This window comes from Chaetodon auriga, chromosome 5, assembly GCF_051107435.1.
Source record: "Chaetodon auriga isolate fChaAug3 chromosome 5, fChaAug3.hap1, whole genome shotgun sequence".
Taxonomy (NCBI): domain Eukaryota; kingdom Metazoa; phylum Chordata; class Actinopteri; order Chaetodontiformes; family Chaetodontidae; genus Chaetodon; species Chaetodon auriga.
The window spans coordinates 23071153-23098829 of NC_135078.1; the positions used below are offsets into that span (position 1 = coordinate 23071153).

The window sequence follows — 27677 nt, forward strand, 5'->3', positions numbered from 1 at the left end:
GGTAAAGGTGGCAGGGATTACCAATAGGCACAGGCCGAAGGCAAAGTCACATAAAGATAAGAACCCTCCTGTTTATACAATTTTGAGGTTTGCCAGCTGTAAAACGGCCAGAGGAGAACAATTAAAACGAAAGCAAGCCGTCCTCAGTGAGACGATATTTCAATGAAAGCGCTTCACAGACAGAAAATGACTAACTTCCTGTTGAGACTACTCATAAAGAGCCTGTGGTATGTTGAGTGGTGAGCTGAGTCCTCGCAGGCATTTGTAATGTCCTTGGGTAGTGAGGTTTAAATTATGATATTTTAAGTCATCTTACACGTTATTATTGCAATATAGTATTTAATATAGTATATGAGGTTCAGGCTGTGGTAATAAAAATTGGTGAGGCTAAAATGATTATTTGCAACAGAGCTCATGCACACAAGTTTCCTTGGGACTCAAGTATTATGGGATTATGTTGTGAGGAGGTTACACTTGGAGTGATGGCCACGACGTTGGCTCAACAGAGTCAGACTTGACATGAGGAAGAGTGAAATTGACTGCTCGAAGCAAACGGGCGGAGGCGGAGCACCGCAGTTTACGTTACCCAACACTGCACTGCTTGGTCCGGTTATCTGAGCGCTTGTCGAGGCAGCAGCAGATGCGCCGTCCAACCTGGTTTAAGTCCGCTAAGAAGCCACTAGTCCAATTAACCGAGAGGAGGCGGAAATCCACGCATGTGGGCTGCTCCAACAACTTGCTGCTCCTCAGCTCGACGATGGATATGAGCGCCGCTCCGGCACACCGTGACGACCTGATACCCGCCATCAATAACCGAGCTGGAGCAGAAGCAACGCGGTATCATCAGTGACATGTTGGTGTATTCTGGGCTCTGACAGTCGCGATCCGGGCTCTCACTATAAGCCTTCATAAGCCGCTGGAGCAAAGGCCTGCACGCGCGTCATTAGCGACGCTGCGGAGTTTCCTCGCGCTGCTCGTCAAGGTGGATCGTTAACATGGAAACGCACACCGATGTGCTGCTCGTCACCGCAAATGTCGGCTCGCTCTTTGACAATGTAAGTCGATGGGTAAGAGTGAAATTAAAACTACACTACACTGCGGTGCTGCCAGAGGATTATTCGTAATGCTGTTAGGCTGATAGAGAAATAATTAGCCGAGTGGGTACAGGAGGTAAGTTTTACCTTGAATGGGCTCCGCTGCTAGCTTACATCTTTGGTAGCCTTGAGGATGTAACAAGTTTGCTAACCTCCTCACGCGCTTCGTGAGCTGGTCACTAACTGTAATTCTCGTGTATTGTGCGTCTAACATCTTATTGCCGACTAACTCAGCCGTGTTTCTCTGTGAGCTGTCAGTAGCATGTGCTAAATGTTGTTCACCCGCTGTCGTCGATTTAAAAGAAAAAGCCGCGAGCCAAAGTTAGTCAAGTTTCACGCCTCACGTGACCTATTCTCGGTCCCAGCAGGCGAGGGGACCTTTGACCTCGTGAAAAGCCAGACCTGTATGTTTCTAACGTGTTTAAAATCATTGTCTCACTATATCTATTAAAATTAAGTGTACTCAAGTCTAAGAGGGGGCTCACAATTCATAATTGATTCAGTTAAACTCAGTAAAAAAAACTATTCTTTCATAGGAATCTTGGTGGTAATTGTGATTTTACAGTTTTATATGAGTTAATCTGTTGGTGTAATTGCTGCATATTTTAACCAGCACATTTTGGGTTAAATAAAAGTTTAACCCATGCAGAATCTGACCTGTCTGTTGACCATAAGCCACTTTGACTCTTCACATCAATGGACTAAATATAAGTTATATTCCCCCAAACATCCATGACATGTCATTCAGTGCATGTATGCTATTGTGGTGGTCTTCCAGGCCCTCTGCGGGTGTAGCCCCCAGAATCATCACCACCTCCTGTAACTGGCAACTGCATGATGGGCAAGCAATGAAAATTTATATTTATATTCACAGTTTATAGTCTTGGGGGGGGTCTGTGTTACTCAATAGTCACTTTATAGAAATCTTATTGTACTTCAGGGCATTGTCTTTGTCAGCGCCACTCATGTCACTTTTTCCATAATGTCATGCAAATTCTTGTCTAGCCTTGGATGCTTGTATCTTTAAAAAAAATAACAGCAAACCCACTTTTAATACAGTAAAGGATTAAAGAGATTAGATTGGACTTGAAATATTGTAAACACATGGCTGAATATCCAGTGGTTTTGAGTCAGTTCTATTCTGGGCTGACAAAACTTTCAGACACAGCAGGGAGGAGGGCTCTTACACTCATGGAAATTTGGCTCAGGACCATGTTTCCGGTTGCCAGATCTGGCTCCAGTGAAAACATGTTAGATCCCATTGTGGGAGATATGTAAACAGATGACTATCTTCCCCCTGGGGACTTGAGCTTTTCTACTTACTTAAGCCCCACTATTTCTACAAACAAACACTCCTAAACGTTCACCCAGCCTTCAGGATAAGAGCAAGACCTTAAGCACATCACAGGATAAATCCTATTGCTTCACAGTGCTGGACTGGCCGAGTGTCCTGTCACAGCAGGTTAGTCAACTGTAACTGCTCGTCTGTGCCACCAGCTACATTTCTAAGGCACCACATAGCAGTACCCTGGAGATTATGTCCACTGTTTCTTGTGAGCTTGTGTAATGACTGTAGACTCATTTGTATTGGATAGCTGTTATTGTTGCACGAACTTTCCCATAAATCATACAGTTGGTATCAGATTATTACACGCACGCATTATTATTAAAGACACATTTCAGCCAATATTCCTTATCAGACATCTCGGAGCAGCAAAGCATTAACTTAATCTCCGCGCTGGATTTCGGTAAAGCTAACAGTTTCTTCGGAACAGTGATCCTGTGGAAGCTCCCCCAGGACCTCTCTTGTTCAGCATGCCTGGTCTTGTTGCTTGGCATGGGGCTACAAGTTTGTCAGAGGAGTTAAAAAAAAAAACACCTTTGTTTCTGGATTGTGAATGTTTGAAATTCTTTAGGCGTTTCAGGTTTTCCCTCTCTGATCTTACACAGCGAAGACAGAATTGCATCCTTAGTATTTTATCTCTAAAACGTACATTACAGGTACATACAGTATGAATGAATCAAGGTCATTTGACAGAGCCATCGTTCATGAGCGCACTCAGACTGTGTTAGAGTGATGTGAGAGTCCTTCAGGTCACAATGCCTGAGCTGCAGTCATCCCTGTCACACTGCCATGCAAATACACTATGCAAAGCCATTTCTCAGCTGGCATGAATGCACCTGGCCTTGCAGAAGCTTGTACATTACTCTGTGATCACACTGTGGGGCAAATTCTGGAACGAGCGTGTAGAGAAACAACATGTTTCAGCTTAGTTAAAGGGACAGTTGTGGATTGTTATTTCGCTCATGGCCTTTAAAATGCTGGAAAGCCAGTTTTAGAGTCGATTGTCTGATACGAGAGCAGACATAAGAAGCATTCACTGTCAGTCTAATTGTATTTATTATTTTGAAGGAAAGAACTGTCACACTCGCTGTGGACCTGTGCTTTCATTCCCACAATTCTTTAGATTAATTTAATCATTAGTTTACAGCTACACAAGGCAACAGCCATGTTAGATGTGTCCATTCAAGTAAGGTGAATCTACAGCGTCCCACTGTAGATTATGTAAACTGAAGTGTGACTCCACACAGGGGACGGACGGCCTGCTACGTAAGCCTAAACCTTGTTTGACAGATTGCTGTGTGTGAGGTTTATCCGCCTGCTTTCCTCATACATGCTTCAGTCAGCTGTCAAGTGACTATGCAGTATTAAACTCAGCTTTAGGGATAATGTGTGGACGGTGGCCAGATTATGACATGCAGATACACTTGAATGAGACTTAATCCTATAATATTATAATATTTCCAGATAATCTCTATTATTTGTTTTAACCTGTTAGAGTTAATATTAGCTCAGAGTGTTTCCTCTCTGTGATTGATGATTCACTGACTTCCATTTGTTGAAGCTCTAATTATTTTATTCAACTAACAAATATATTCTTTTTGTATATCCGGTTTGTGTGATGGCATGCTCTGACACATTATTGGTAATTAAAGCTTCTCTAAAGATTATTTTTGTATTTACAACAGATGAAATGTATATGTGTTACAAGAGTTTATACAGTGGTGCTACAGCAGTGGCAAAGGCAGAGTTAGCTGTGGCTAGGTTGCTAGCTGACTAGGCTCAGTGTGTTTAATCATAGATATATGCAATGCACATCCATGGGGTTAAAAGTGTTTTCAGGTAAACTAGCTAGACATACAGTCTGCTCCACCGATTAAGAGAGGCCAAGGAAATGTAAGGAGGAAAAGAAACGTGAGGAAAAGGAAATGTTGAGTGGGGACAAAAGATAATTGTGTGCCCATACCAACACATAGGAATGCTAGATAGGGTAATTCCCTCGGGATTAGACCAAAACAGAGCTAAAAGGAGACTGAATGTTGGTCTCGGAGTCATCATGTCACCAAAAATGAGAAGCCGTTTGAGTGATGATGCTGGTCTGTGTCTGCTGCTTGTGTAAACAGAAAACTGTGTACTGACACATTAGCATTAACATCCTTACAAGGGGGTGTCAGTGTTGTGTTTACAGCTTGTTGCACTGCCCCGACGTGGCAAATAATGATAATAATAATAATAATAATAATAATAATAATACTGCAGGTTTACTATTTAGTTTTGCTCTACTACTTCCAGAAAGATTGCTTAATTCTTCTGTTTTTCATTTCATTCATTCAGGTGGGTGAAATTCAAAATGAATGGTTACAAGAATTATTCAAGGTAAGTCAGGGCTTCCTGGGTCTTGCATTAATAATTCACAGTTTTAAACATTTGGTATTTCCACTCATTACTGGCAGCTTCATATTTTTCTCTCACATTTTTCGCCAATCTCGTGCAGTTCAAACAAATAAAAACTATGTTACCTAGTTGGTTCTGGCCCTCTGTCTTTGGCTGCTGACATCCCAACATACACAGCAGCTGTGTTGTTATGGATCCCTCTGCCTGCACAACAGCTCCATGTTACCCTGGAAAGCATACTGTGCTGATAACTGATAACATAGCACACCACGCCTAGCACTGAAATTCAATAATTCAACGACCCCTAATGCATAGTTAACTTCATCCTTCTTCACTCTTCATTACTCTGTAATGTAAAACCTGCAGACTAAGGTCTGTTTGCACCGCTTTCTTTCAGACTATCCACAGCTACAAGCCGCAGTTCATCGCCCTGCACTTCCAGGAGGTGGGAGGGAAGGACTACATGGTCAACATGGGCCATGCCGAAAACTTCTTTCGGTACGACTAATGTGCTGTCCAGTAGAGCTGGAACTCATAATTATTTTCATTATTGATTAATCTGCTTGATTATTTTCTGCATAAATTAATTTTTGGGTTAATAGAATGTCAAAAAAAACTGTGAAAATGCCCATAATGGTTCATAATCAGATGACTTGATTTATCCACCTCGCAGTCCCAAACATAAAGATATTCAGATATTCAATTGTCAGTTAATTTTCTGTCTGTCGACTAGTCAATTAATCAACCGATCTCTTCAGTTTAAACAGAACAAGCTTTTTCGCTCTTTTGTCCAATGACATGTCTGTTGCGTTCTGTTGTTTGCAGGAGCATTGAGTCCAGTGAGGAAATGAAAGACTTCGACAGGGTCTGCATCTACGTGAACAACCAGTTCCAAGCAGAGGACAGCTTCACGGTAAGAAACTTGTTTAGTCGGAGTAGTTCACATGTTCTTCCACTAGATGGGGTCCTCCTCCATGTTAGTGCTCAGAGGTGGGTGGTGTACTCTGCTGTTGGGTGGAAAACAGGAGCTGCTCAGTGCTTAAGGGAAAGCCAGAGTTTGTAGACCCCTGTGGAGCATCAGAGAGGGCCATTTCAGCCACCTGACGGCATCTTTAGGCCGTGCCAGAGAACGTATGAAGTCTGTTTTACTGCACATGAGCATTAATCTTTGCACTCACATTTTATCAGGTTGAAGATATGGTTTCATTGTGAAAATACAGAGTAGAACTGACAGCATGTGATAAATAAGAGGCTGATCAAGATGGATAAAATTTGTACACGCCCGTAATATATTAGATATTGTTGATCATTAGGTTTTAGTTTTATTACTTTAGTGTTGTTTTCTTGCAAAATGAGACAATATAAAATGTCAGTGTCTTTAGAAACATGAAAAATGTCATTGAAAATCAGTGAGATTAGAGTTTAATTCAGTGTGCTCATAAAATGTCACCACAGAGCTCATCTGAGCATAGTCTAAGTCTAAATCTGATTGTTAAAAAAAAAAAAAAAAAACACTTCATCAACAAGTTTTGTTTTTTAGAATAAGTGGCTGTCGTGGTGTGGCAGAGCAGAACTAATGAAATTTTACGGCATCATAACTGCAGTAGTTGTGCAGATCTTTGCAACTTACTGTAATCTGGTTTCATGGGTGTGTGTGTGGGCGTGTGTGTGTGCGGTTGCATGTGTGTTTGTGTTATTGGGTTGGGCTTCATATATCAAGGTTCGCTGCACAATCTCAGATGGTGCAAAACTGCAGCATTGTGTGAGTGATCTCAGATATACTATGAAACAATGTTGTAGTAACACAATATGGGCGCAGACAGAGGAGATGTTCTTAAAGACAGGTTTGTTAAGTTACTCGTGCCACTGCCTACACTTCTTATTGTCATCTATCGTTGAACCTGGAGTCTGTCTCGGTCGCTGAGGTTTGAGCGGGTGCACTTCAGCGCCTGGCAGGACGCTGCTCGAATCATGGGCTCAGGCTCAATCTCCACACCTGTCATGAAAGCCATTTCTTGTTTCCAGCTTCTTTATTAGTGACTCACACACCACGAGCAAGTTCTCCACCTTTTTTCCGCGAGTTGTGCTGTGTTTGTAGATGCTCATAATGAGTTTCCCGTGTTAGTTTGTCTGAATTTCGGCCCTGGCTGACATTAACATCTCCACAACCCCAGTTGAGAAAAGTGGCTGAGTATTTCTTAAACTATTAACCCCTCACTCCTCCCATGTGATACCTTCACACTGGACGTCTGACAGTAGGGGTCAATGGCTGCATCTGTAGACTGAAGGTGTGTGAAGTAAAAGGGGAAAGTCAATGGCCAGGTGTGGGGAAGACAGGCCAAAGTCAATACATTTAACTCTAGATTAAAACTATTGATCCCAGCCCATTTGTGCACGATAAATAAAGTGTGAGGGGAGGTGGAAGACAGCTGGGACTAAGTTTCCCCTGCGCTCGAGTGTTTGCACCCTCCGCTGTTTGCCCTGAGAGGGTTGCAGCCCCCCACCCCACCCCACCCCACCCCAGCCCTCCTAATGCCTCATTCTCATTTCGTCGGTGCCACCTGCATTGATTTTCAATTTGTTTCCCCTTGGCTGCGGATCATCAGTTATATGGCCAAGAGAGAGTTTGGGGGGTTCTCCTTTCAGAGGGGCTGCAGGAGTAGAGGGGGCAGACTTGCATGCATTCCCAGTACAAATGGTGTTTTGATAAAAAATCACTTGTAAGTCAATATTTTTTTATTAAACTGTGCACAAACCTGATTGATGAAGATGGGTGTTTGGCAGAGTATGTGGAGGAGAATGTGTATCTCTGTTTGAGTGTGTGTGTGTGTGTGTGTGTGTGTGTGTGTGTGTGTGTGTGTGTGTGTTTATGTGCTTTGCTGTACTGTTTAAACATAACATTGTACTGATCCAACCTAAACTGGGCTAAATTTAAACCAGTTTTCTTGAGCTACTTATCAGAAAACAGTCCCTGAGTCCTCCCTTTCATGAATCCTCCTTTTGCTCTAATTGTACACTAAAATTACAAAATGGCTCTTTCTGAGCTCGCCTCCCTGAACCTCTCCTTTTTAGTTGTACAGTGAAGTTAGCGCCCCTCTCAGACTCGTTCAAATAGCTCTAACCTTAGTTTGGACAAGTTGGCCGCTAATTGCCGCTCACCGGAGCCGACCACGGAGACGCTTCCATTTTACGGAACGAGGATGACTTTGGCACCGAAGATAAATGATCTCTTCAGGGAGAGATCTCTCATGCTCTGTGTGTGTGTGTGTGTGTGTGTGTGTGTGTGTGTGTGTGTGTGTGTTTGTGTGTGTGTGTGTGTGTGTGGCGGGGGGTTGCACAGCGGTCCGTCACGCCCCGAGCCCTCTGAGTGCCGGCTGATTTTTCTTCGGCCCCCAGTCACAGTGGCAGCGTTGGCAGACAGCAGGGCTACTGCTTAATACCTTTTAAATTGTTTTAATTTTCTGTCTTTATTGATCTCACAGGGCATGATTAATCAGATCAGTGGAGCAGGCAGTTAGTACATTAAAAATTGTCAGTCCCATGTCAGGGATGATTGGGTGCTGAAGTGTGTGTGTGAGAGGCAGAATGTGGATGTGTTGTGCAGTTATGTGTTCTGCTGAACGTCTCTATTCTTTAAAGTTTCATGTGTCTTTGGGTGAGTAACAATACACTGTGTCGTACTGGATGGTTCGATACGAGGCGCACCATTCAGCTCAGGTGATGGAGGAAATGAACAGTTCAGTTCAGTTCATCATCTCCGAGGTTGAGCTGAGACAATTTCTCCTGTTTTTGTCCTCAGAGTTTCACTGTGAATCACTGATGTGAAACCACTGCGAATGGGTCAGACTGAGCTTAATTTTTCCATTTAAAAATCGTAAACGTTGTAGTTTTATAAAGTTTGGTGTTGCGATATCAAACATGGAGAGATGAACGGTGCATTTCCAGGTACTCCATAGTTTTGCTGCAGTGAAAATAAATCCTCATAATCACTGACGACATTTCAAATTGAACACGACAGTCATTTTGTGTGTTTGTTGGGACTTTTCATTGGAGACCCTTTTGCTGGACTGAACGTGTCAATATTTATCTTTTGGTGATTGAAACTAAAGGTGTACACAGCAACTAAACGAGTAATTTCAGTATGAATTTCTTAGATTCTTATCACAGCTGCAAACTCCTGAGCTTTTGTGATGCTTTGGTTTTAAAACTGAAACCAATTTTACATATTTCTGTGCTGTTGCCTTGTACGTTTATCAGATATTGACCATTCCTCTCTCTCCACAGGCTTTGGGCAGCATGTACTTCATCCACAAGACACTGAAAAACATCTCTCAGTATGATTTTAATGGTAAAAGCTTCACTCTTTATGCATAATGTTTGCATTGATTTTGATCATTTTATTGTTTGTCAGCTGCTGGTGGATTCAAAATGCTTTTTTCCTCGAAAAAAAAGATCATTTTGGATCTCGACATAAACCCCTCCCATTGCATCCTGTGCTGTTTTGGTAATGGCTCATAAATGCCTCATAAGAGCAGTGTCGCATATGATTGACCAGATTCTTGTAATTTTTTAATATGAGGCATTTCAGGATATTTCTCTGTGTGTAATGACAGTTTGATGGCCACTTCTTTCCGGCCAGATATTTGCAAAGAACCTGAATTTAAAGTGGAGCTGTTATTTTCCTGCTGCATAGTCCAGTCACGTTAGGTGTGAAAAAGCTCCTCAGAAAAGCTTATGGAAGAACCATAAACATCCTGCAGCTGCCACCGGCTGTGTGGCCCAAACCGATTGTTGTTCACCAAACACAGTCTAATGGCTCACTTATAGATCCTCTCATCACGTATGCTGCTCTGATGAGGTTAACACCAGTTTATTGATCGCTGTTTGCATGTTTTCTCACTCTTTTACATGTCACCCCTCTCTATCCCCCGCCCCCCCCCCCCCCCCCCCCCCCCCCCCCACACACACACACACACACACAGATAAGGATTTTAAAGCAGTGTCAGGCCAGAACAAGCACGTGGGCTCTCTGGAAGGGGTCACCACCGTGGAGAAAGAAAAATTCCCAAAGAATTTCTGGCCTGATGTGAGTATGTATGCATGAGTGTGCATCTGTGTTTGCCTGCATTTGTGTGTGTGTGTGTGTGTGTGTGTGTGTGTGTGTGCGCAGGTGTGGGGAGGGGTACGTGAGGGCCAAAGGGAGATGCTGGGACAAATGAGTCTACTGGGGCTGCAGGGGCTGTCTGCCTGCTCTGACAGGGAGATGAGACAAATTATTTGAAGGAATCAATGATTATCAGTTTGGCCCTTCAAAGACACGGCTCACTGCTGTTTAGCGACTCACTCTAATTTGTCTCTGTTGCAGTTCAAGTGGTCCAGAAAGGGCTTCATGAGGACCCGCTGGATCATACACAACCAGTACGTACTGCATGCTTAACCTCACCCTGATCATCAGGGTTGGACTCGGCTCGCTTTCACTTTTGGTTGTTTGCTGACTTTTATGAAATCCTGTTTATGGAAAAACTCTGAACTTTTAGAACAAAACCAGCTCGCAAAACAGCCTCTTTCAAACAGCTTGGAAGGCCAGTGAGGTCGTCTGTTAAAAGCCATTGATGCATAAATACAAAGAAGGCCTGGTTTGATACAATAGCTGTCAAAGAAGTGAAAGAAAGGAAATCACAAATGATTTATCTGTCGTCAAACAAAGGACAGTCTGTTTTCCTTTCTGCTTCCTCAGAGGAAGGCTGATATCATCGGAAATGTGTCCGTGCTAGTGCTGATACAACACTTGACTTTTGATATTTGTGACACCTTACTTTGAGATTTAGGAATTTGTTTTCTACAAAACCATTCTTTTAATTTAGAATCGCAGCTTAATATTTTATTAACAGTGGATCATATGACTACTTGTAAGTGGCAGGGGTCACTCTTTGTGACAGATTCACAGTTATCACCTGATTCTGCAGGTTCTACACAGCGTTTTAGCATCTGTTAGCTGACTGCTTTGGTTGAGCTCCATAACTCTTAAAAAACATTGCACACTACCTGCTCTGCAACAGCAAACAGACCAAATTAGCTACAGGCTAATGGACTAAGTAGAGCATTTAGCAAATAAAGAACTCCAAATGAAAGCCAATGCTGCTTCATGGTTGCTGGATGTGTACATACGCAACTGTTAGCTGTCACGTTCACCATATCAACTCGGTGATAATATGCTAATGTTTGTGCACAGCTTGTTTCCGCCGCCCACAAGACGCCATCAGTCAGTTAATGCATGTGTAACACAGAAGCCAAAGTTCAGATGATTAGTGTTGCCTGAACGCAAGCAGCCAAACAAGAACTTTACCTGAATACAAGTCTAACATTTTGATTTAATCAGTAAACATCTGACCACACATTTGATGCTCACTTGCGATACTTGACAGTTTTCGCATTTTGTTTAGTGCAAAAAAATAAAAAATATTGAGGCACAATACCTAACCCTCCCTCAGAGTTGTTTGAGCTTTCACAATTCAGAAACAATCACTCACAGCTGCTGCAGTGGCTCAAACTCACACCTTCTGTTTTCTCATCACCCCAGTAAGTTTTCTTGTGTTGGAACTTAGATTGATTTAGTTTGCTGACTAAAGTGTCCAATAAGAAATTATCAGCTATTTTATATGTATGGTTATATGTCTGGCCAATGAAGCACTGTGCCCTGACACTGTATGATGAATCTACAGGACTGTGAACGCATTTATTTTAATTAGCAGAGGGTATATATTTGAATTCTATGTTTGGAATCCACTGAATTGAAATCAAGTTAAACATGGCACTGAAATCTGTGCGGTCGGTGGGAACGTTGGTCACTGTTTGCTCCGCTGTGTTGTTACCTGGGGGCAATAACAAAAGGAGCCCACAATCTGTGTGCCACAGCATCACGCTGTGAGTCAACACAGCTCCTTGGTTGGATGTACATTAATTGTTTTCCGGTGACAGCCAAAGAAAAGGAGCGAACGCTCGGCACACAAGACGAATGTGCTTGTTTGTGGACTCAGTATTAACACGAGTGCACTCGGAGATTAGAAAGCTCCTCATAAGTGACACCCGTTTGCACAAGCACACACACTCACCTATCAGCTGTCAGGCTTTGGTGTTAACAGATCGTTTCCTGTTTCTAATCTCCACCTGCTGCGTATCACCATATTTTCTGTGTGTGTTTGTGTGTTTTCGTCACAGAGGTCTGGACCTGGTCAATGTTCACCTGTTCCATGATGCCTCCAACCTCATTGCCTGCAACTCCAGTCCTTCCATTTACTCAGCCAACCGCAAAAACGCTCTCAGATATGTCATCAACAGGTCAGACTTCCAGCTGCACGCAACTATAAAACACGTGATGGCAAAATATACATTAAAGTTAAACATTAACGAAAAGGATCTCCATGCTTGACTGAATAACTTCTCTGGAAAGAGGTTTCTTAAAGTCTCAGCTAATATCACAAAGCCTTTTCTATCTTGTAAACAGGATATTTCAGGAATTTACATAAACTCTGACCTTTGAATGGAACAGTAAACTAGTAACTAAATATAATCATATTCATGTGAATTTGTACAAACATCTGTGCTATGTCTTTGCAGGATATCAGACAGTCGCTACACTCCTCTGCCTTACTTCTTGTTTGGAGATTTCAACTTCCGTCTGGACACACTTAGTCTGGTCCAGGTAAGTTTAATGTCTCCTGAAGCTCAGGTGATAAAGATGTTTGTCAGCCTGCCATTTTGACACCGACCCTTCCCTCTGCCTGTGTTTCTGTGAGCAGCATCTGTCCACTTCAGCAGATGTGCAGACCGTGAAGAAAGACAGCAGTAACGAAGTGGAGAAAATCATCTGCGAAGAAAAAGACAACGACCACCAGGTGATTAAAAGCGCCTCAGTTCACACAACGACTGACATTTTATTTTTAGCGCTGCTCTCATTCACCTGCGTTCACTTCCTGCAGGTGCTGCTCCACATTGAGGAGAAGCTGTTCGCCTACCTGCACCAGGCGGTTTTCAGGGAGGACAACGGAAGAGCAGTGAGTTCACAATTTCAACTTTAACCCACACTGATCCCATCAGCTACTCCACAGTCTCTGAGAAGCTCTGCACTGTGACTATAATACAACAAGCCGCTGAGCAACAATCTGACATGTCTTCACTGATTTTAGATTAGATCTGTTGGCGGAAATGAAATCCTATGAATGACAGTACAGTAAATACAGAAGTTTGGAGATAAACCAAACTGATAACTGACAGGGTTTTCACTCGTACTTCAGTTGTACTCGCTCACCTCATGATGTTTTTAATGTGTTGAGGTTTCCTGTAATCAGTGCTGGCCTCTATCCCTCAGCTTTTGAAGTATGACAAAGAAGCTGCAGCCTTCCATGATGTTGTTGGGGAAGAGGACATCAAATTTCCACCCAGGTGAAATTTCTAAATGAGCTCCTTGCTGCAGACATACTGGTCATAAACTCCCACCTCTCCCTTAAATGTCTCCCTCTGTCTCTCTCAGCTACCCCTACAGTGAAGAGTACACTAAACCGACCCAGTACATGAACACTCGCTGTCCTGCCTGGTGTGACCGTATCCTCATGTCTCACACTGCCCAAGAGCTCATCCACAAGGTCAGTCAGTGCTTACTGCCACTGTAGCTGTGTGGTAAAGAAAATTCAGTTTTATTTAAAGTGCAGAATAAACATTATTCTATGGTTTTAAAAAAAGTCCTTGATTTGATACAGAGTCAGGCAAAAACAGGTGTCTTATGTCTGGACAATGGCCCTCGAACTGTTACTATCTAACTGGCTAAGAAATCGGTAGTCTCTGATGCTGATTTTTCTAAAATATGCACTTCATGGCTACATAAATGATTAAACCATGTTTCCTGTGAGGCTAACTGTGCATGTTCCAGGCAAAAAGTCAGCATCATCATGAGTTGGTGATCCGCCTAGAAGACGAGGGAATAAGGAAGCATTCTTGCATTGAAGTGCAGAGCGAGTTAGACCTAGTATTAAAAATATAATAAGGTGAAAGATGACATCAGACTGTTACTTCACTCCAACAGCACCCTTGTTAGCCAAAGTTGACTTAAATGCTATTGGAGTGCAGTATCTGCTATCAGATGATCTAAAAATTCATTCTTCTTTGCAGAGAGAGGACGGTGAGAAGAGTGTCGTTTACAACACAGTGGGTCCTAATGTCTGTATGGGAGACCATAAGGTAACAGATTAAATACTGTGTGCGTTGTTAAGTATAAAAACAGCCCTGTAGAGTAACTGTACAGTAACCAACTGTTTTCTTGTAGCCAGTTTTCATGTTCTTCTCACTGAAGACAAACAACCAATGACTCGGATCCCTCTGAACGGTAAGAGCACATGCCAGTGAGTGTGTTTCTGTGCTGCACAGCATGTTGAGGCGTGTGTGTGTGTGTGTGTGTGTGTGTGTGTGTGTGTGTGTGTGTGTGTGTGTGTGTGTGTGTGTGTGTGTTGAATCCAGAGGGGGGGATTTAGTGCGTGAGAGCGATCACAGTAATCTTGCTCCGCTCCCCAGAGAGCCATAACCCAGCCTGGCCCATTGGAGTCGGGATATGAACTAAGACGAAGTGCCTGCGGGACACCAGCGCTCCTTTGTGTCCAGCGTAGTCGGATCACAGGCGATCAGCACCTTTCACTGATCTATGTCTATTGAATCCTCTCCACTGTCACTGTGGCTACACACTAAGTGCATTGCTGGCCTGCTTTTCATTAATTACCATCTGGATGGTCGGCGGGAGAGACATGCATTGTGCCAGACAGCGTATTGGCATTTTTACGGCCATGATTTTGTTTTGCTGCCGTTTAAATGTATTTTTTTTAAGGATGGACGGCTGTTTCATGAGGGTCCTTCTTCACAGGGCTGCAAAACGATGAGACCCATGCAATGAAGGGACTTAAAAGATGCTACAAACAGCTCGCTTTTTCTGTTGTGTTTGACGTTTGGAGATGCAGAACAAGTTCAGTGCAGGAACTCGGCTACATTTTATTGCATCATAACAGATTAACGTATGATCATGTGGGAATGGTTCGCCTTGTTTGTAAAGGGAGGTTTTCTTTGCAGCTTTTCGTGACTTCTAATGACCGTGGTTTTAATGGTGAAAGATAATAGGGCACTTTTTATAAGCCCTGTCAACAGAATACTGCGTCCCCACCTGCTTCGTCATTCCTATGCTTCTGTTTCTGTTGGTGCGTGATGTATGAGGTATATCTATGGATGTGTGTGTGTCTGCTGCAGAGTTAGCCACAGTCTCAGTACCAGAAGGTAATCAGCATGATGGTTACCCGCCACAACCCGCCCGTCAGCCAGCTGTGGGTCTCGACACGTAGCCCCCGCCGTGAAAACCGCGTCCTCACATCATCGGCGTCTCACATCTGATCTCACCACCACACACCGTGGACCCCAGCTTGAGTGGTACCAGCACAGCACAGCAGCTTCCCTGGATTACTGATTCTCCTCTCACTCTCAGATCTTAAGTCCAGCGACCTGAAAGCTCATTTCATGGAGGACATTCCTACGATTTCTACTCGCAGCCGCCAAGATTGTTTTTTTTTTTTCTTACCTCTTTTTTTAACGCAACCAAACACAGACATCAGAAATTGATTTATTTCTTATTGGCCCTTAATAATTTATTAAATGTCTCCAGTCAGTCAGGCCACTTAACTGAGCTGGATAGCTTCCACTCAGTAGGTTTTAAATTAGCAGTTGAATTCAGTCAATCAGAATCCACTGTCGTGAAACTTACATGTAAATATTTTTTAGCTAAACATTATGAATGAATTAGCCGCAGTCTGTGTAAAAACTAAGTAATGAAAACTAAAAAATGTGGGATTTTTAATCAGACCAGGCCTACTGACTGTTTGTGTATGCTTTTATTTTGTATTTTGTGACAGTTTTAGGTCAGGTATTTACTTTCTGAAGTTGTTTACTATCACTGTAAGCAGGATTGGACAGTAACGCCGGAGACACAGCAGAGGAATGCTGCTATCTCAGTTTATGAAGAATTACTCACTGACATGTTATTGTTTTCCCACACATGTAGCTGCTCCCTCACCGCGGCTTTAACTGTGTCACTCTTGATAGCATACAAAAGTCTATCTCAGAATTGATTTTGATAAATTATATCATGATTTTAATATCAAAATTATGTAGAAATGACACTAGACGGTGGATAAAAGACAACAACAACAAACCGACTACAGCAGTCTCGTCTGTTCATGAACGTTATGGTAGGAATTAATTCACGTAACACGGCAGCAGAGTTTCACCCTGCTGAATTTAAAGTAGCATTCCTTACTGTTTTACTACCAACTGTACATTAATACCAAGTGCTTTATTCCACAAGCTACAGCTCAGCAGTTCTCAATGTTTCGATTTCCTCACTCAGAGAATATCTATCTATCTACAGTTTGTGTGTGCTGCAGGACGTCTGCACAGAAAGCTCTTCCACCTGCTCTGGTTGGCACTGACCTTTATGACATTGCCAAAAGAATTAGACTGTAGGCCTCATGTGTTTACTTCTAACCGTAAGGAGTGTGGATGTTTCCAACACACGGTTTCACTTGAACGTCACACAGTCCTGTATGTATACAGTATACATGTACGTGTGTGTGTGCGTGTGTGTGTGTGCGCGCACCCACACGCAACACAGAAGTTTGCTTTTGGATTCAATTTTTGTTTCGTTTTCTTCTGTTGATTCAGTCTCATTCTGTAGCACCAGTGCTGTCATATATTTTTTTAATGTGTGAATTATGGGTTAGATTTTTTTTTTTGTGAACTGGCTTTAATAATGACTAACTGAAAGAATTTAAGATGTCCATCCATTAGCTATGCCCGATTATCCTTGAGGGTCGGGGGGCTTGTTTTGTGAAACTTCTTTTGTCTTGCACAGCTCGGTGGTCTTTCGTGCATAAAGTCACAGATATCCTTATGAAGTCTGGACTGTCAGACGTGTTTGTAGAGAGGGACTGAAGTCTCGCCGCAATAAGATTAAGAGTCAGTGATGCGAATGTGTGTGTGTAGATCAAGAGGAGTTTGTAAGTAATAAACATTTAGCTGTTCACCGTTGACCAGTCATGGGGGTGGACTTCATTGTAAGGCCAGTATTACCTTTAGATTAACTCTGGTCAAACACTACATCATTGTGATATTTCACTTTTGTAAATAAAATATTCCCCTCTTAAATATGTTGCATTGTTTCTGAGTGGTTTCACCAGCACTGTGTATGGAGTCAATGATGCAATCAGGGATGTTGAGACTGAAAGCACTGAATTATGAGAAACAACTGCAGTCATCACAAAGCTCTTCGTCTGAGTGGCACCTGTCTGAAGGTGAATGTGAAAGTGTGATCATGCACGTGTCATTTCCTGCATGAAGCCGATGAACCTGAAAGACAGAGTAACCTGTGTCTCCTGTAAATGCCGCTGCCTTTCAGGTTTTAGTTGTTGCCAGGAAATGACAGGTGCATCTTGACTGGAGTAAATGACAGAATCTTTTAGTTATATTGACATGAATGAAAAAATCACACCAGTGCTTGATTTTGTGCCGATGTAAACCAGAGTCATGCAAAAGGGACTTTGAGCCTGCGCTAACTAAACCCATGGCATGTTTTACTGTATGTCTGTGTAATGTATTCAGTTTCCATAGTTGTAGAAGTCAGCCGTGGGGTGAGCTGCGCTTATTTTGCGTCAGAAGAAGAAAAATGGCATCTATAACGGAGCAGGTATTGAGGCTGCCCTCTAAAGCTGGAATGGGCTGTGCTATTTAGGAGATTTTACTCAGACTGAAAGTCTTCAAGGGCCAACAAATCTAGAGACGGATTCACACTTGTATTGCATTTCATTTTTGTGTTGATTCAGTGGTTTAACCCCGATTAATCCAGATGTTTTTAAAAAAAATCACAGCAGCAGGTTGGAAGGAAACGTGTAATGATCATGCAGTGAATGATACCAACAGTAGCTCAGCTACATTGTTGGCACAGAGCAGAATTGTCTCCTCTGACTGCATCATTCAGCCTGATGTCAGCTGTCTCCACCGTACGGAGTCTGAACCCACCGAGCCTGAATGGTGAATGAACTGGTCTGTTGGTATTGATTTCATGTTGAAGTGGACTGCGGGGGTCATTGTCTTCAATTAAGCCCCACCATCACCCATCACACAAGAGAGGACCTTTGACCTTTGCACTTCTCTTCAGCAAATACACAAGCAGAGCTGCAACCAAATAATGTATACCAGCAGTTTACCAGCAGGTGTCAGGTGTTTTTCTCACAGTGTCCACCTGGAAGGATGCAATAATGAAAAACAAAGCTGTCGACTTTGTCAACACTCAATTTAAGCATTTTGCAGGAATATAAATCATACTTGTTTCCTTGTAAAAACCTTTTAATCCACTTTTTCTCTGTACTGATTTCATCAAAAATGAAAGTGTGTTCCTGCTTTTTAACACCCTGCATTTCAGGTCTGTAGGTCTGTTGTTCATCAGCACATAAGCCCATACACATTACAGCAGAATGTGTCATTTAGCACCTGAAACAGGTTCAACTGTTCAAAAAGAGAACACATGAATTACTTCAGCTTACTCTCTTTTTATTCATTAGTATTAATTATAGCATCATGCAGTCATTTCCTCTGTTTTTACAAAACGATGTGTGCGACACAACCCCCCCTACATACCAGTGTAACATGAAACAGGCCAGAGATCATTTTTTACAGTAACTTAGAAAAGTAAACGTCTTTTAGCTTCATTTTACAGCCTGTTCGTCTGTCATTGGACCATTTGATGCTCTGGATGACCATCAGTGACCTTTTCTGAACATGCGTAAATGCCCATTCATTAAACTTTGTATTCAAAATCAATAACTTTAATACAGCATGCAGGTCTGCTGAGGAGCCTGTGTGTGTGTGTGTGTGTGTGTGCGTGCGCGCGCGCCCACGTGCATGAAGTGTGTCAGACTTGGTGCGGCCCGAGGCGCAGGACGGAGAAAGCCCTGCGGTGTTTGCGCAGCAGCAGCCGGATCTTGTCGTCGTCAGAGTCCGGGTCCAGGGGCTTGTTGTACTCCTCGTCCTCCACCTCGTTCTCCGAGGCCTCCCCGCCCTGCCCCGCGTGGCTGGTCTGCGTGGAGCTCGGCTCCGAGGCGCTCTTCTTCCTCCACTTGGTGCGTCTGTTCTGAAACCACACCTAAACACGAGGATTTACGGTTAGTGAAATGACCTCGTATTTCTTGATATCATCTTGTTTACAGTCTAAAGGCATGAAAAGCATCCCTGACCCTGTTTCCGTATGATGGTAAGATCTGTATTTTCGAGAGATATGGATGCAACCCGGTTATATGGATGCAGGTCAGGTTTTCATGACCTCCTTTTGTAATTAGGGCACAGATTCAGAATTTCAAGTTTCAATCAGTCACCCTAAGAAGTACAAGAGGTGCATATAAAAAGACGAAAAGAGCAACATAAACTTGGAGGGATACGTTTTAAAGTCAAATATAAGCTGTCAGTCACTTCATATAAAAGCATCATTTTAGCAGCTTTGATGAAAATGTGTTGTAATCTCTACCTTGACCTGTGATTCAGTCATTCCCAGAGAATAAGCCAGTCTCGCTCTCTCAGGCCCGGCAAGGTACTTTGTCTGCTCGAATGTTTTCTCCAGAGCAAATATCTGATGGCCGCTAAATGTTGGTCTGGTGTGTTTCTTCCTGCCTGACATCTCCCCCAGAGGACCACTGCCTGAAAAGACCAAAGGAGAAAAATTACTGGAGAAAAGTTTGATTTCCAGGAATTAGAGTCACCCACCGAAATGCTTCAGGTCATGATGAGTAGATTTATCTCTGCACAGAAAAATGTTTGTTTCATAATAAAACAAACTGCTCATCCTCTGACCAGAAACACTTTGTTACTCATTAGTTTGAATATATATCACATGTGGTAACTTTAATATAACCATTAATAAAAACAGCTTAATGAGCAGCATCGTCACATATTACATAAAAATTTTATTTAATGGTTGTATTTGTATTTTAGATTACAGCCCTTAGACATGACTTTCAAATAGACTCATACATTTAAAATCCTACATTTCATTTGTACAAACTGCCTGACGTGTCGCCGTCTTTGAAGTTACTGTGTATACTGTAAATGTGTGTGTCTCATCACACTAGACTGAATGTGTCTCTTTTAGTGAAGACACTGTCGAGTCCTCAGAGACAGACACAGGGAAGTCGTAATGTGCTGATGGTCTGGATGCGGAGTCCAGTCTGCAGTGTTTAGACTCACTGTTGGTGCACTGCTGCCTCCCTCCTCTCCAGTCGCAGCCGCTGTCCGCCCAGCAGCTCATGCTGCGACCCTTCATGGGGCACTCGGCGCCGGGCTTGGAGAAGCCGCCCAGGTTGGAGTTGTAGTCTCGGTTATAGTACATGGAAGTGCTGGTGACGGAGGGGCCGAAACCCCCCATGGTAGAGTATCCGGACAGCAGGGTGGTGGTTCCCGTGGAGCCCATCCCCACCATGGAGCGGCTCAGGATGTCGCTGATGCCGTGAGGGGTCCCTGCCTGCAGCTGGCTGTTGAGGCCCGGGTTGAGCTTGTAGAAAGAGTTGGGCACTGAGTACTGGCACACTGGGGCCTTGAGGTCCGAGGGGAACTGGTTCAGGCTGTTGTTGAACAGGAAAGACCCCTGGATGTTTGGATCCATGGGGAGTGCTGTAACTCTGCCTCCAGGTCTCAGTAACACATCCAATAAGATCCAGGCAGGAAAAGACCTCTGATGGGCCCACAAGGAGTTCTCTCACCTAGCAGGCGATGTCAGGATCTGGGATCACACCCACCGTCCCCAGATACTCAGATAATTAAGAGCACTAATAGCAATTTCAACAAAGTCCGTGGTGTTTGCCGAAGTTGTTACCACATCAGAAACAGTGCAGCAGCAGATAAACTCTTCACTCTCGCCCTTCACCTCTTCTCAGCCACAGCGCGGTCTGTGATAATCCCATATCTGAAGTCTCGGGCGAGCTGGATTTTAGTGTTCTCCTAAAGACGTGTCCCTCCGGCCGCCTCTCTCCTCGGATATCAAAAATAAGCAGTATCTGGAAATGGAGTGGCACCTTGATAAAGCTAGGCCACATTAGAATGCAGCCTGGGATTGGCCTGGGTCTCACAGCCTTAATGCCGTCCTATTGGCTCCTCTCTGAAAGCCAAGCCTTTTATTGGAAGGCAGCAGATTAATAGTGTTTTGAACAGGTGGAGTGGGAACAAGTTGATTTTTTGATGGCCTGCCATGTCTGACCAAGTGTGGTGGAGCAGAGGCAGCTGAGCCTGGAGTGCACAGAGGAGGAGGAGGAGAAGAAGAAGGGTTACTCTGCTTCCTGCTTTAATCCTGGAGAAATTAAGTTCTGGAGGAAATAAGCACGGTTATATTTTACATGATGTGGATAACAGAATGTACGTTTAGGCACCAGTTCATATCGGTTAAGACATTATTTATCTGATCCAGGTCATAAAGAGTCTGTAATTGATCTGACACTGTGATCCAACTGTCTTTTACTCTTCCATGCTTTATGTATAATATATTCAGAAAATGAAAAGGAGTCAAAAATATATTCAAAGAAAAAAAATCCTGTTACTGACACAGTTCACAGTATTCTCAGATTATCTTATCTTCATTGCTGCTGCTGTGTCTTCCAGTTTCAATATGTGGTGGCAGTGCAGCGCATGAATGTGAATGAATGAATGATATGAGTGCAATAAATGTATCATATTAATTTACTGTAGGGTTCTGTATTAAAAAACTGTGCAATTCTGCCTTCACAATATTAATTATTTACAAATGAATTAAATGAAATTGGAATGAAAATCTAGAATTCAAGCACCAGATTCCATTGTATGTTCAATTATGGTGTGTAATTGCTTCTGGGAACGTTGACTCATTTTCGACATCATTTGCGACTTCCGGACTTCACTTTCATGATGCGTTGCAACACTTTTCTGCCAGTGAATACCTCTGTTATACAGCTCGTTAAACCTTGTAACAAACCTGATATGAAGTTGCTTCAGGACCACACACCTAAGATTTTGATAGATGTGTGAATTGATTTTAATATCATGCAGTAATAAAATAAGAGTGTGATACACAAATCCTGTGGCACCTCATGTAGAGAGAGACGCTGAGGTTTTATTCAGCTAAATTCCATTTTACTTTCCACCATATTAACCACAGAATAATTGTAACTGTTTTAAGATGCCTAGTAATGAACCTCATGGACAATTTAATCATACAAATGTTATTATTATGGGATTTAATGTTCTGCTTTTTGAGCAGAGTGGATGCATGATTGAGTTTTTCTAATTGTTACAGTTTTCCTAATTTTAATATGCACATGTTTTAACTACAGCAGATATAACTCACATAAAAGATTGCAAACCTATAATCAAACATTCGGTCTGCGGGGCACGTATATAAATAGATTCTTCACATCAGGTTTGCGTTACATGTTAAAGTATGCAAACACTTCCCAACCCTGGATATGTTTAAGGAGTGGCCTGAGGTTTTCTCACTGTAGGAAAAGAGTTAGGAACTTTCCAAGAGTGTTGATGTAATTATGGGTTTTCCAGTTGAGGCTTCATCCTGTCACATGATCAGGACTGCCGGCCAATGAGGACTAAGTGTTGTAGTTTTTCTTTAGAGTGCAACAAAGCTCTGTACGCCCTGGTGTGTAATTACCCAATAGCAGCTGAGAGGATTTTGAAGTATGGAGCTGTACTTATTGTCATCACATAAGTATGTGTGCAATTCCTGTAAATTCAGGGAGCCTGTCAGGGATGTGATATCCAGTGTTTTGGTGGCATTTTCCATGACGTGTAGAATCAGGTGACTTTTCCAGAGTTTCTCTAAAAGGAGGTCACGTCCTAAATAACTTACTGTACTGTGATAAAATGGGAAAATCATGCTCAGGACATTCAAATGCTAGATTCGCGTCATCTTTGAAGAATTAAGTCATTATTAACATCTCAGGAGGGGAAAAGATGCATCTTGTTTTACAGTAAACACAAGTGCAGTGAAGTGATACCTGCAAGCCAGTGACTTTAAAAGGTTATATACAGGCAGAGGCTGAAGCTTTCTCTCTGTAACATCAAATACAGGCAGCACATCATGAATTATAATTAGAGCAAAGTTGTGAGAAAGACCAGCTGTGCGTTTCCTTTGTATCAGTCGGCTGTATAGTATTTCTTTCAATCAATTTCATTTTGTGCACAGAAATGTGCAAAGCATGTGTTTGGATGATCTTTATCTGTCAGCGTAAACAATCACAAGACGCTGACAAGAAACAGAGTGATTCTTTTCTAATGTCTTTCTCCTTCTTTTCTAAAAAGACCTCACGAGGTTTTATTGCTGCTCCGACAGTCACTGATTTCAAGGAAGTCACATGGATTTGCACTAAAACAATGTTGGCACTGTGCCCTATCTGGCGTCAACTTTAGGTGAATTTCCAGGCTGTGGTTCCTCCCTCGGTCCCTCCCTTTTCACTCTCCATGTGATGTAGGAAATGTTTGTGTTTTCAAGGCACATGTGCTCGCTGTTTTAAAGACAGCCAGCTCTCCCCCTTCATGACAACTGAGCCAAGATCGAGACGTGAGCACATCTTGCCTCAAGACACGAAGAAAAGAGCCGTCTGCGTCTTCAGCATGGAGAAGGAGAGTGACCACAGGGACTCTGGTGAGATATTTATTGTTGCTCTTTTACTGGATATGCAATTTTACAACACTGCTCTAAATACCAAGTAGGTCCTCTGCTCATCACCATTTGTGATTTGCTAAAGTTAACAGAAAGAATCAGTTCTGATGTTATTGCTAAGCTAAATACTCATACTTACAAATAAGCTGATTGTAATTAATTCACAATTTTACATTTTAATAACAAGTTTAGTGTAAGTTGATTTTTTAATATTTTAAATTTTTTAATGTTCTTTTTAATGTTGACAAAACGTATATTTCTCCTGTCTGAGGTAAATTACTTTGGTCTGAAAAAAGCTCTTTCAGTTTTTTTATTATGTGCATCATGAAAACATCCTCGTTTTCCCTCCTTTTTTTGAAGCGCGACAGAAAACCACATATCTGTCCATTAAGACGGTGACTGTTGTTGCTAAAAGTGGAATATATGAAACGGAAGTGAGTTGTTCATGCTCTTACCATTTATGAGTGCTGCAAAGCATAATTAGGGAAGAGGGAGAAGACTTGAAACAAGTAAGGGCACTTGAAGTAATAAATGTATGATAAAGGAGAGATAACGTGGTTTACTGGAAATCTCAGCTCTTGACCGAGGGGAAGAAGCTTTGCATTCAGCAGCCGTAGGCTTGTCGTATAGTGACACGTGTGTGAGTCACACCTGCAAGATGCATTTTTGTGCTCAAAGGCCGGCGAGTGACTGTCATTCACCGCAACTAATTTTTTGACAAATCAGCTAATGTCATGAATGGACAGTGTTCACTTGAATTCATCTTCTCCTGCATGACCAGTGCACCTTCACCTGGTCATCAAAAGCGAAAGTGTCTGCTACTTTCACTATGACTTGTTTACAATTTAACCGAATGTAAAATCACAACTATAATGCTGTAATAAAATAAATGATTGACTAGCATCTGTTTTATGTGGTCATAATGTGACCTTGTGGATCAAGAAATAGGGTCACATATTCACAACAGCTTGAGTTTATTGGAATTAGTTATCTATGATTCCATATCATTTTAGAATTAAAGAGAAAATGTCCATGTAATTATTCACTTCTTATTGTGTAAAATTCAACAGAATCCGTGCAAAAAGTTTCCTGTTTACTCCATTGCATTCAGGTGACAGTGGCAAAGCTTCATGCACGTTATTGTACAGATGTAATCCACGTGTTTGGACTGAAAAAGAATTTACTGCATGCAAACATGGCTTGCACATCAAGATCCTTAACTGTGATTTTGTTGTTTGCAGTTACTGAGTCAGAGAGGCCACACAAGTGTGGCTTGTCCTGCCTCGGTCCTCTGACCTTCCACCCTCAGGCTGTGGGAGACAAGGTCTGCCTCAGCCAGGGCTGCCGACTCGCAGAGAGGAAGGAGGTCACTTTCAAGAACGGCCTGGTGTTCAGCAGCCGCCCAGTTAAGATCAATGAGAGGATTCGTCTGCGGGTGGAGAAAGATACGTATCGCTGGCATGGAGCTCTGCGCGTGGGCTTCACCAATGTGCCGCCTTCATCAACATCTCTGCCTCTGCCCGCCATGGCCATCCCCAACCTCACTGAAAGACATGGGTACTGGGCCTCTCCTGTGCACGAAACCTACTGCCAAGCTGGCTCACAGCTGGAGTTCTGGGTTTCTTATGGAGGCTCCATATACATCACAAGCAGCAACACCGGGCCGAGAAAGATACTTGAAGGAGTGGATCTGAGCCGGCCGCTGTGGGCCATGATAGACATCTACGGACAGACACGCTCCATTTACCTACTGGGTCAGTTCACATGTAAATAACTATGACGTGTGGTTTGCAGTACTGTCTGTTTTCCTCGTTCTAATTTGTGAGCAGGATTTTTCACATGCGCTGACAATTCCAAGTGACTGTTTGAGCTGAATGTAATAAAAAGAAGAATTAACGCTTTCACTCTTTGCTGCAGGCTCAGAGAAAAGAGGGGTTTTTTACACCAGACGGTCCTGTCCTGCACGTGAACGCCTCACCTCAACTGATGTTGAGAACCTCTGCAGTTTGATTCCTGATGGAGACAGTGATGAGTCCACATCATCGCTTTCCATGGAAGAAGGTGAGAAAGAGTCTTGCCAGCAAAGTGCTATCTGATTTCAGCATTTTGCACATTTTTAGTCAGAGAGGAGGAGGAGGGCGTAATCAGTGAAATCAGGTGCAGGAGTGCTTGTGTTCAGTTAAAAAAAACGGCATGTCAGTCTCGTAATTGTGATTTCCCTGTTTCGATCGTAGATAACAGCAGTGTACTGGACTGTGTGGTGTGCATGAGCAGAGAGGCCAGGACCTTCCTGCCTTGTGGCCACCGGTGTCTGTGCAGCCACTGCACCCCCAGAGTGGTCCAGCTATTTGGGAAGTGCCCGCTGTGTCGACTGGACATCGGCGCTCCATCGGTGGAGCTGTGCTAAGCTACTGAGTGACTGTAACAAAGAGAACACGATGACTGGCACCTGCCCAGCGTGCCCTGGTGGTGACCGGAGAGGTTTGCCATCTGTGTCCCTGACGGACCAACCAGGGAACTTTGTGACAAGTTATTCAACGGTCTCCTCCTTAATATGTAAAATATTGCACAGCACATGTAAGATAAAAAATCCTGAGATGCTGATGTGAAGATACTGAGCTCTGATAGCGTAAAAGAACGTGTGAAACTTTAGGAAACAGCATTTTTAATGTGGCTGTTGAATAAGGATAAACCTAAGGGGGTTTTTGATGAAGACAGTTGATGGCACTGACTGATAATTTAAAATGTAATTTAAATGTTCATACTGTACAGTATATTTTACCTCTGTGGTAAAATCAATCTATTGTTTTTGTAAAGTTGTTTTTGTTCTCTGAAAATGATGTTTTATATCATTTGATTGTGAAAATATGAATGTAAAAAAGGAAATAAATTTTATTGTATTTATCATGATATTCTCTTTTCGATCATTCTTATTTTGTGTGTTTGTGTGATACAAATTCCTAAAACAACACCAGCACATGGCAGAAATCCTGGATCTTTGCAAACGGAGGTAGAGATCCATGTGCACACTGCAGACAGACTACTGATGAAACTAAACCTGAAGCCTTAAGAAAGACTCAAATACAAGTTAATCAACAAAACTACATGAATACAGTAGTTGTTGTTGTTTTTGTATATAGTATATTATGTGAAAGTGCATCTATCAGTTTCGTTTTTACTTGTTTATAAGTTGGACTCTTTCCATAGTTGTAAAATGACCATAAAAATCAACTTAATGATTTGCAGCAAAGCACGTTTCACACAGTAGCTTACAATAAACCAAAGTACAGGCAAGGTGTTTTGCAGTTTGATATTGATGATTAAATGTGGCTGATGGTGCAAGAAATCAGTGTCATCAGCACCGAATGTGTTTGTCACTTATTCACATTTTCACTGTCCAAAATGAAAAGAGCTTCATGTGTTAATAGTCTACGCGGGTTAAAGGGATCTCAGTTTCTATCTCACGGGTGCAGTTTGTTTTGCAAATATAATCTTCATCATGGAAATGGAGACAAAAATGTCAAATGAGGGCACAGGTTTTGTCTGTTATGTAAGAGCAATCCTTGTGCTTTATATGACGAAAATATGTAATCCAGTAAGATCCAGCATGTGCTGTATAACGATCAAGAGCAGATCAAACTGATAACGTGATTGATGTCAGCCATGACAGATATCTGTGCACATTCATGACCTATTAACTGGATAAATTGGTTCATTTCCCATGATTTTTTGTTTGTGTGTTTCAAAATGTGGCCTTTGTTTTCCAGTTTTCACTCCCCTGAGATACAATCATGGTTTGAATCTAACATTTTCCCTCCTTTGTAATAGTTCATGCAGCAACTTTTAAAACATTTTATTTAAAAATGAATCCGTTTTTCATGTTTCGAACGCATTTTATACTATTGTCTTCCCTGTGTTGCTCCTACATTAGCAGTATCCTATCGGCCACGGAAGCGGAGGAAACAGTTGCGAGCATTTTGACCAGTGACACTGCAAAGCCTCACTTTGCACTTTTGACTCATGATGGAGGTCATCCTGACACATCCTGCTTCAGCATTTCACTGACAGGATGAGGAAG

General features: G+C 42.5%; 3 protein-coding genes across 4 annotated transcripts; 2 read left to right on the top strand and 1 right to left on the bottom strand.

Annotated features, from left to right (window-relative positions):
* The first annotated feature begins 459 nt into the window (after positions 1-459).
* inpp5l (inositol polyphosphate-5-phosphatase L) lies at positions 460-17065 on the top strand. Of its 2 annotated transcripts, none has more exons than XM_076730155.1 (16): positions 460-1055; positions 4771-4812; positions 5228-5328; positions 5656-5743; positions 9115-9178; positions 9813-9916; positions 10196-10248; positions 12049-12168; positions 12448-12532; positions 12630-12725; positions 12810-12884; positions 13199-13272; positions 13361-13472; positions 13996-14064; positions 14150-14209; positions 15115-17065. In XM_076730155.1, the coding sequence occupies exons 1-15, from the start codon at positions 996-998 to the stop codon at positions 14189-14191; spliced, it is 1185 nt and encodes a 394-aa protein (XP_076586270.1). In that variant the 5' UTR covers positions 460-995; the 3' UTR covers positions 14192-14209; positions 15115-17065. The 2 variants fall into 2 exon arrangements, with proteins under 2 accessions (XP_076586270.1, XP_076586272.1); XM_076730157.1 differs by lacking the exon at positions 15115-17065 and adding an exon at positions 14395-14526 and having other exon boundaries at positions 561-1055.
* A 1758-nt stretch (positions 17066-18823) lies between these two features.
* nkx6.3 (NK6 homeobox 3) lies at positions 18824-20690 on the bottom strand. Its single transcript, XM_076731282.1, has 3 exons — positions 20149-20690; positions 19433-19602; positions 18824-19054 (listed from the first exon to the last, which is right to left on the bottom strand). Exons 1-3 carry the CDS (start codon positions 20561-20563, stop codon positions 18824-18826), a joined length of 816 nt encoding a protein of 271 aa, XP_076587397.1. The 5' UTR covers positions 20564-20690.
* On the top strand, positions 18829-26510 carry LOC143321135 (E3 ubiquitin-protein ligase NEURL3). The gene is made up of 5 exons (XM_076731280.1): positions 18829-19073; positions 23429-23581; positions 24841-25353; positions 25517-25660; positions 25834-26510. Exons 2-5 carry the CDS (start codon positions 23473-23475, stop codon positions 26004-26006), a joined length of 939 nt encoding a protein of 312 aa, XP_076587395.1. The 5' UTR covers positions 18829-19073; positions 23429-23472; the 3' UTR covers positions 26007-26510.
* Positions 26511-27677: the final 1167 nt, after the last annotated feature.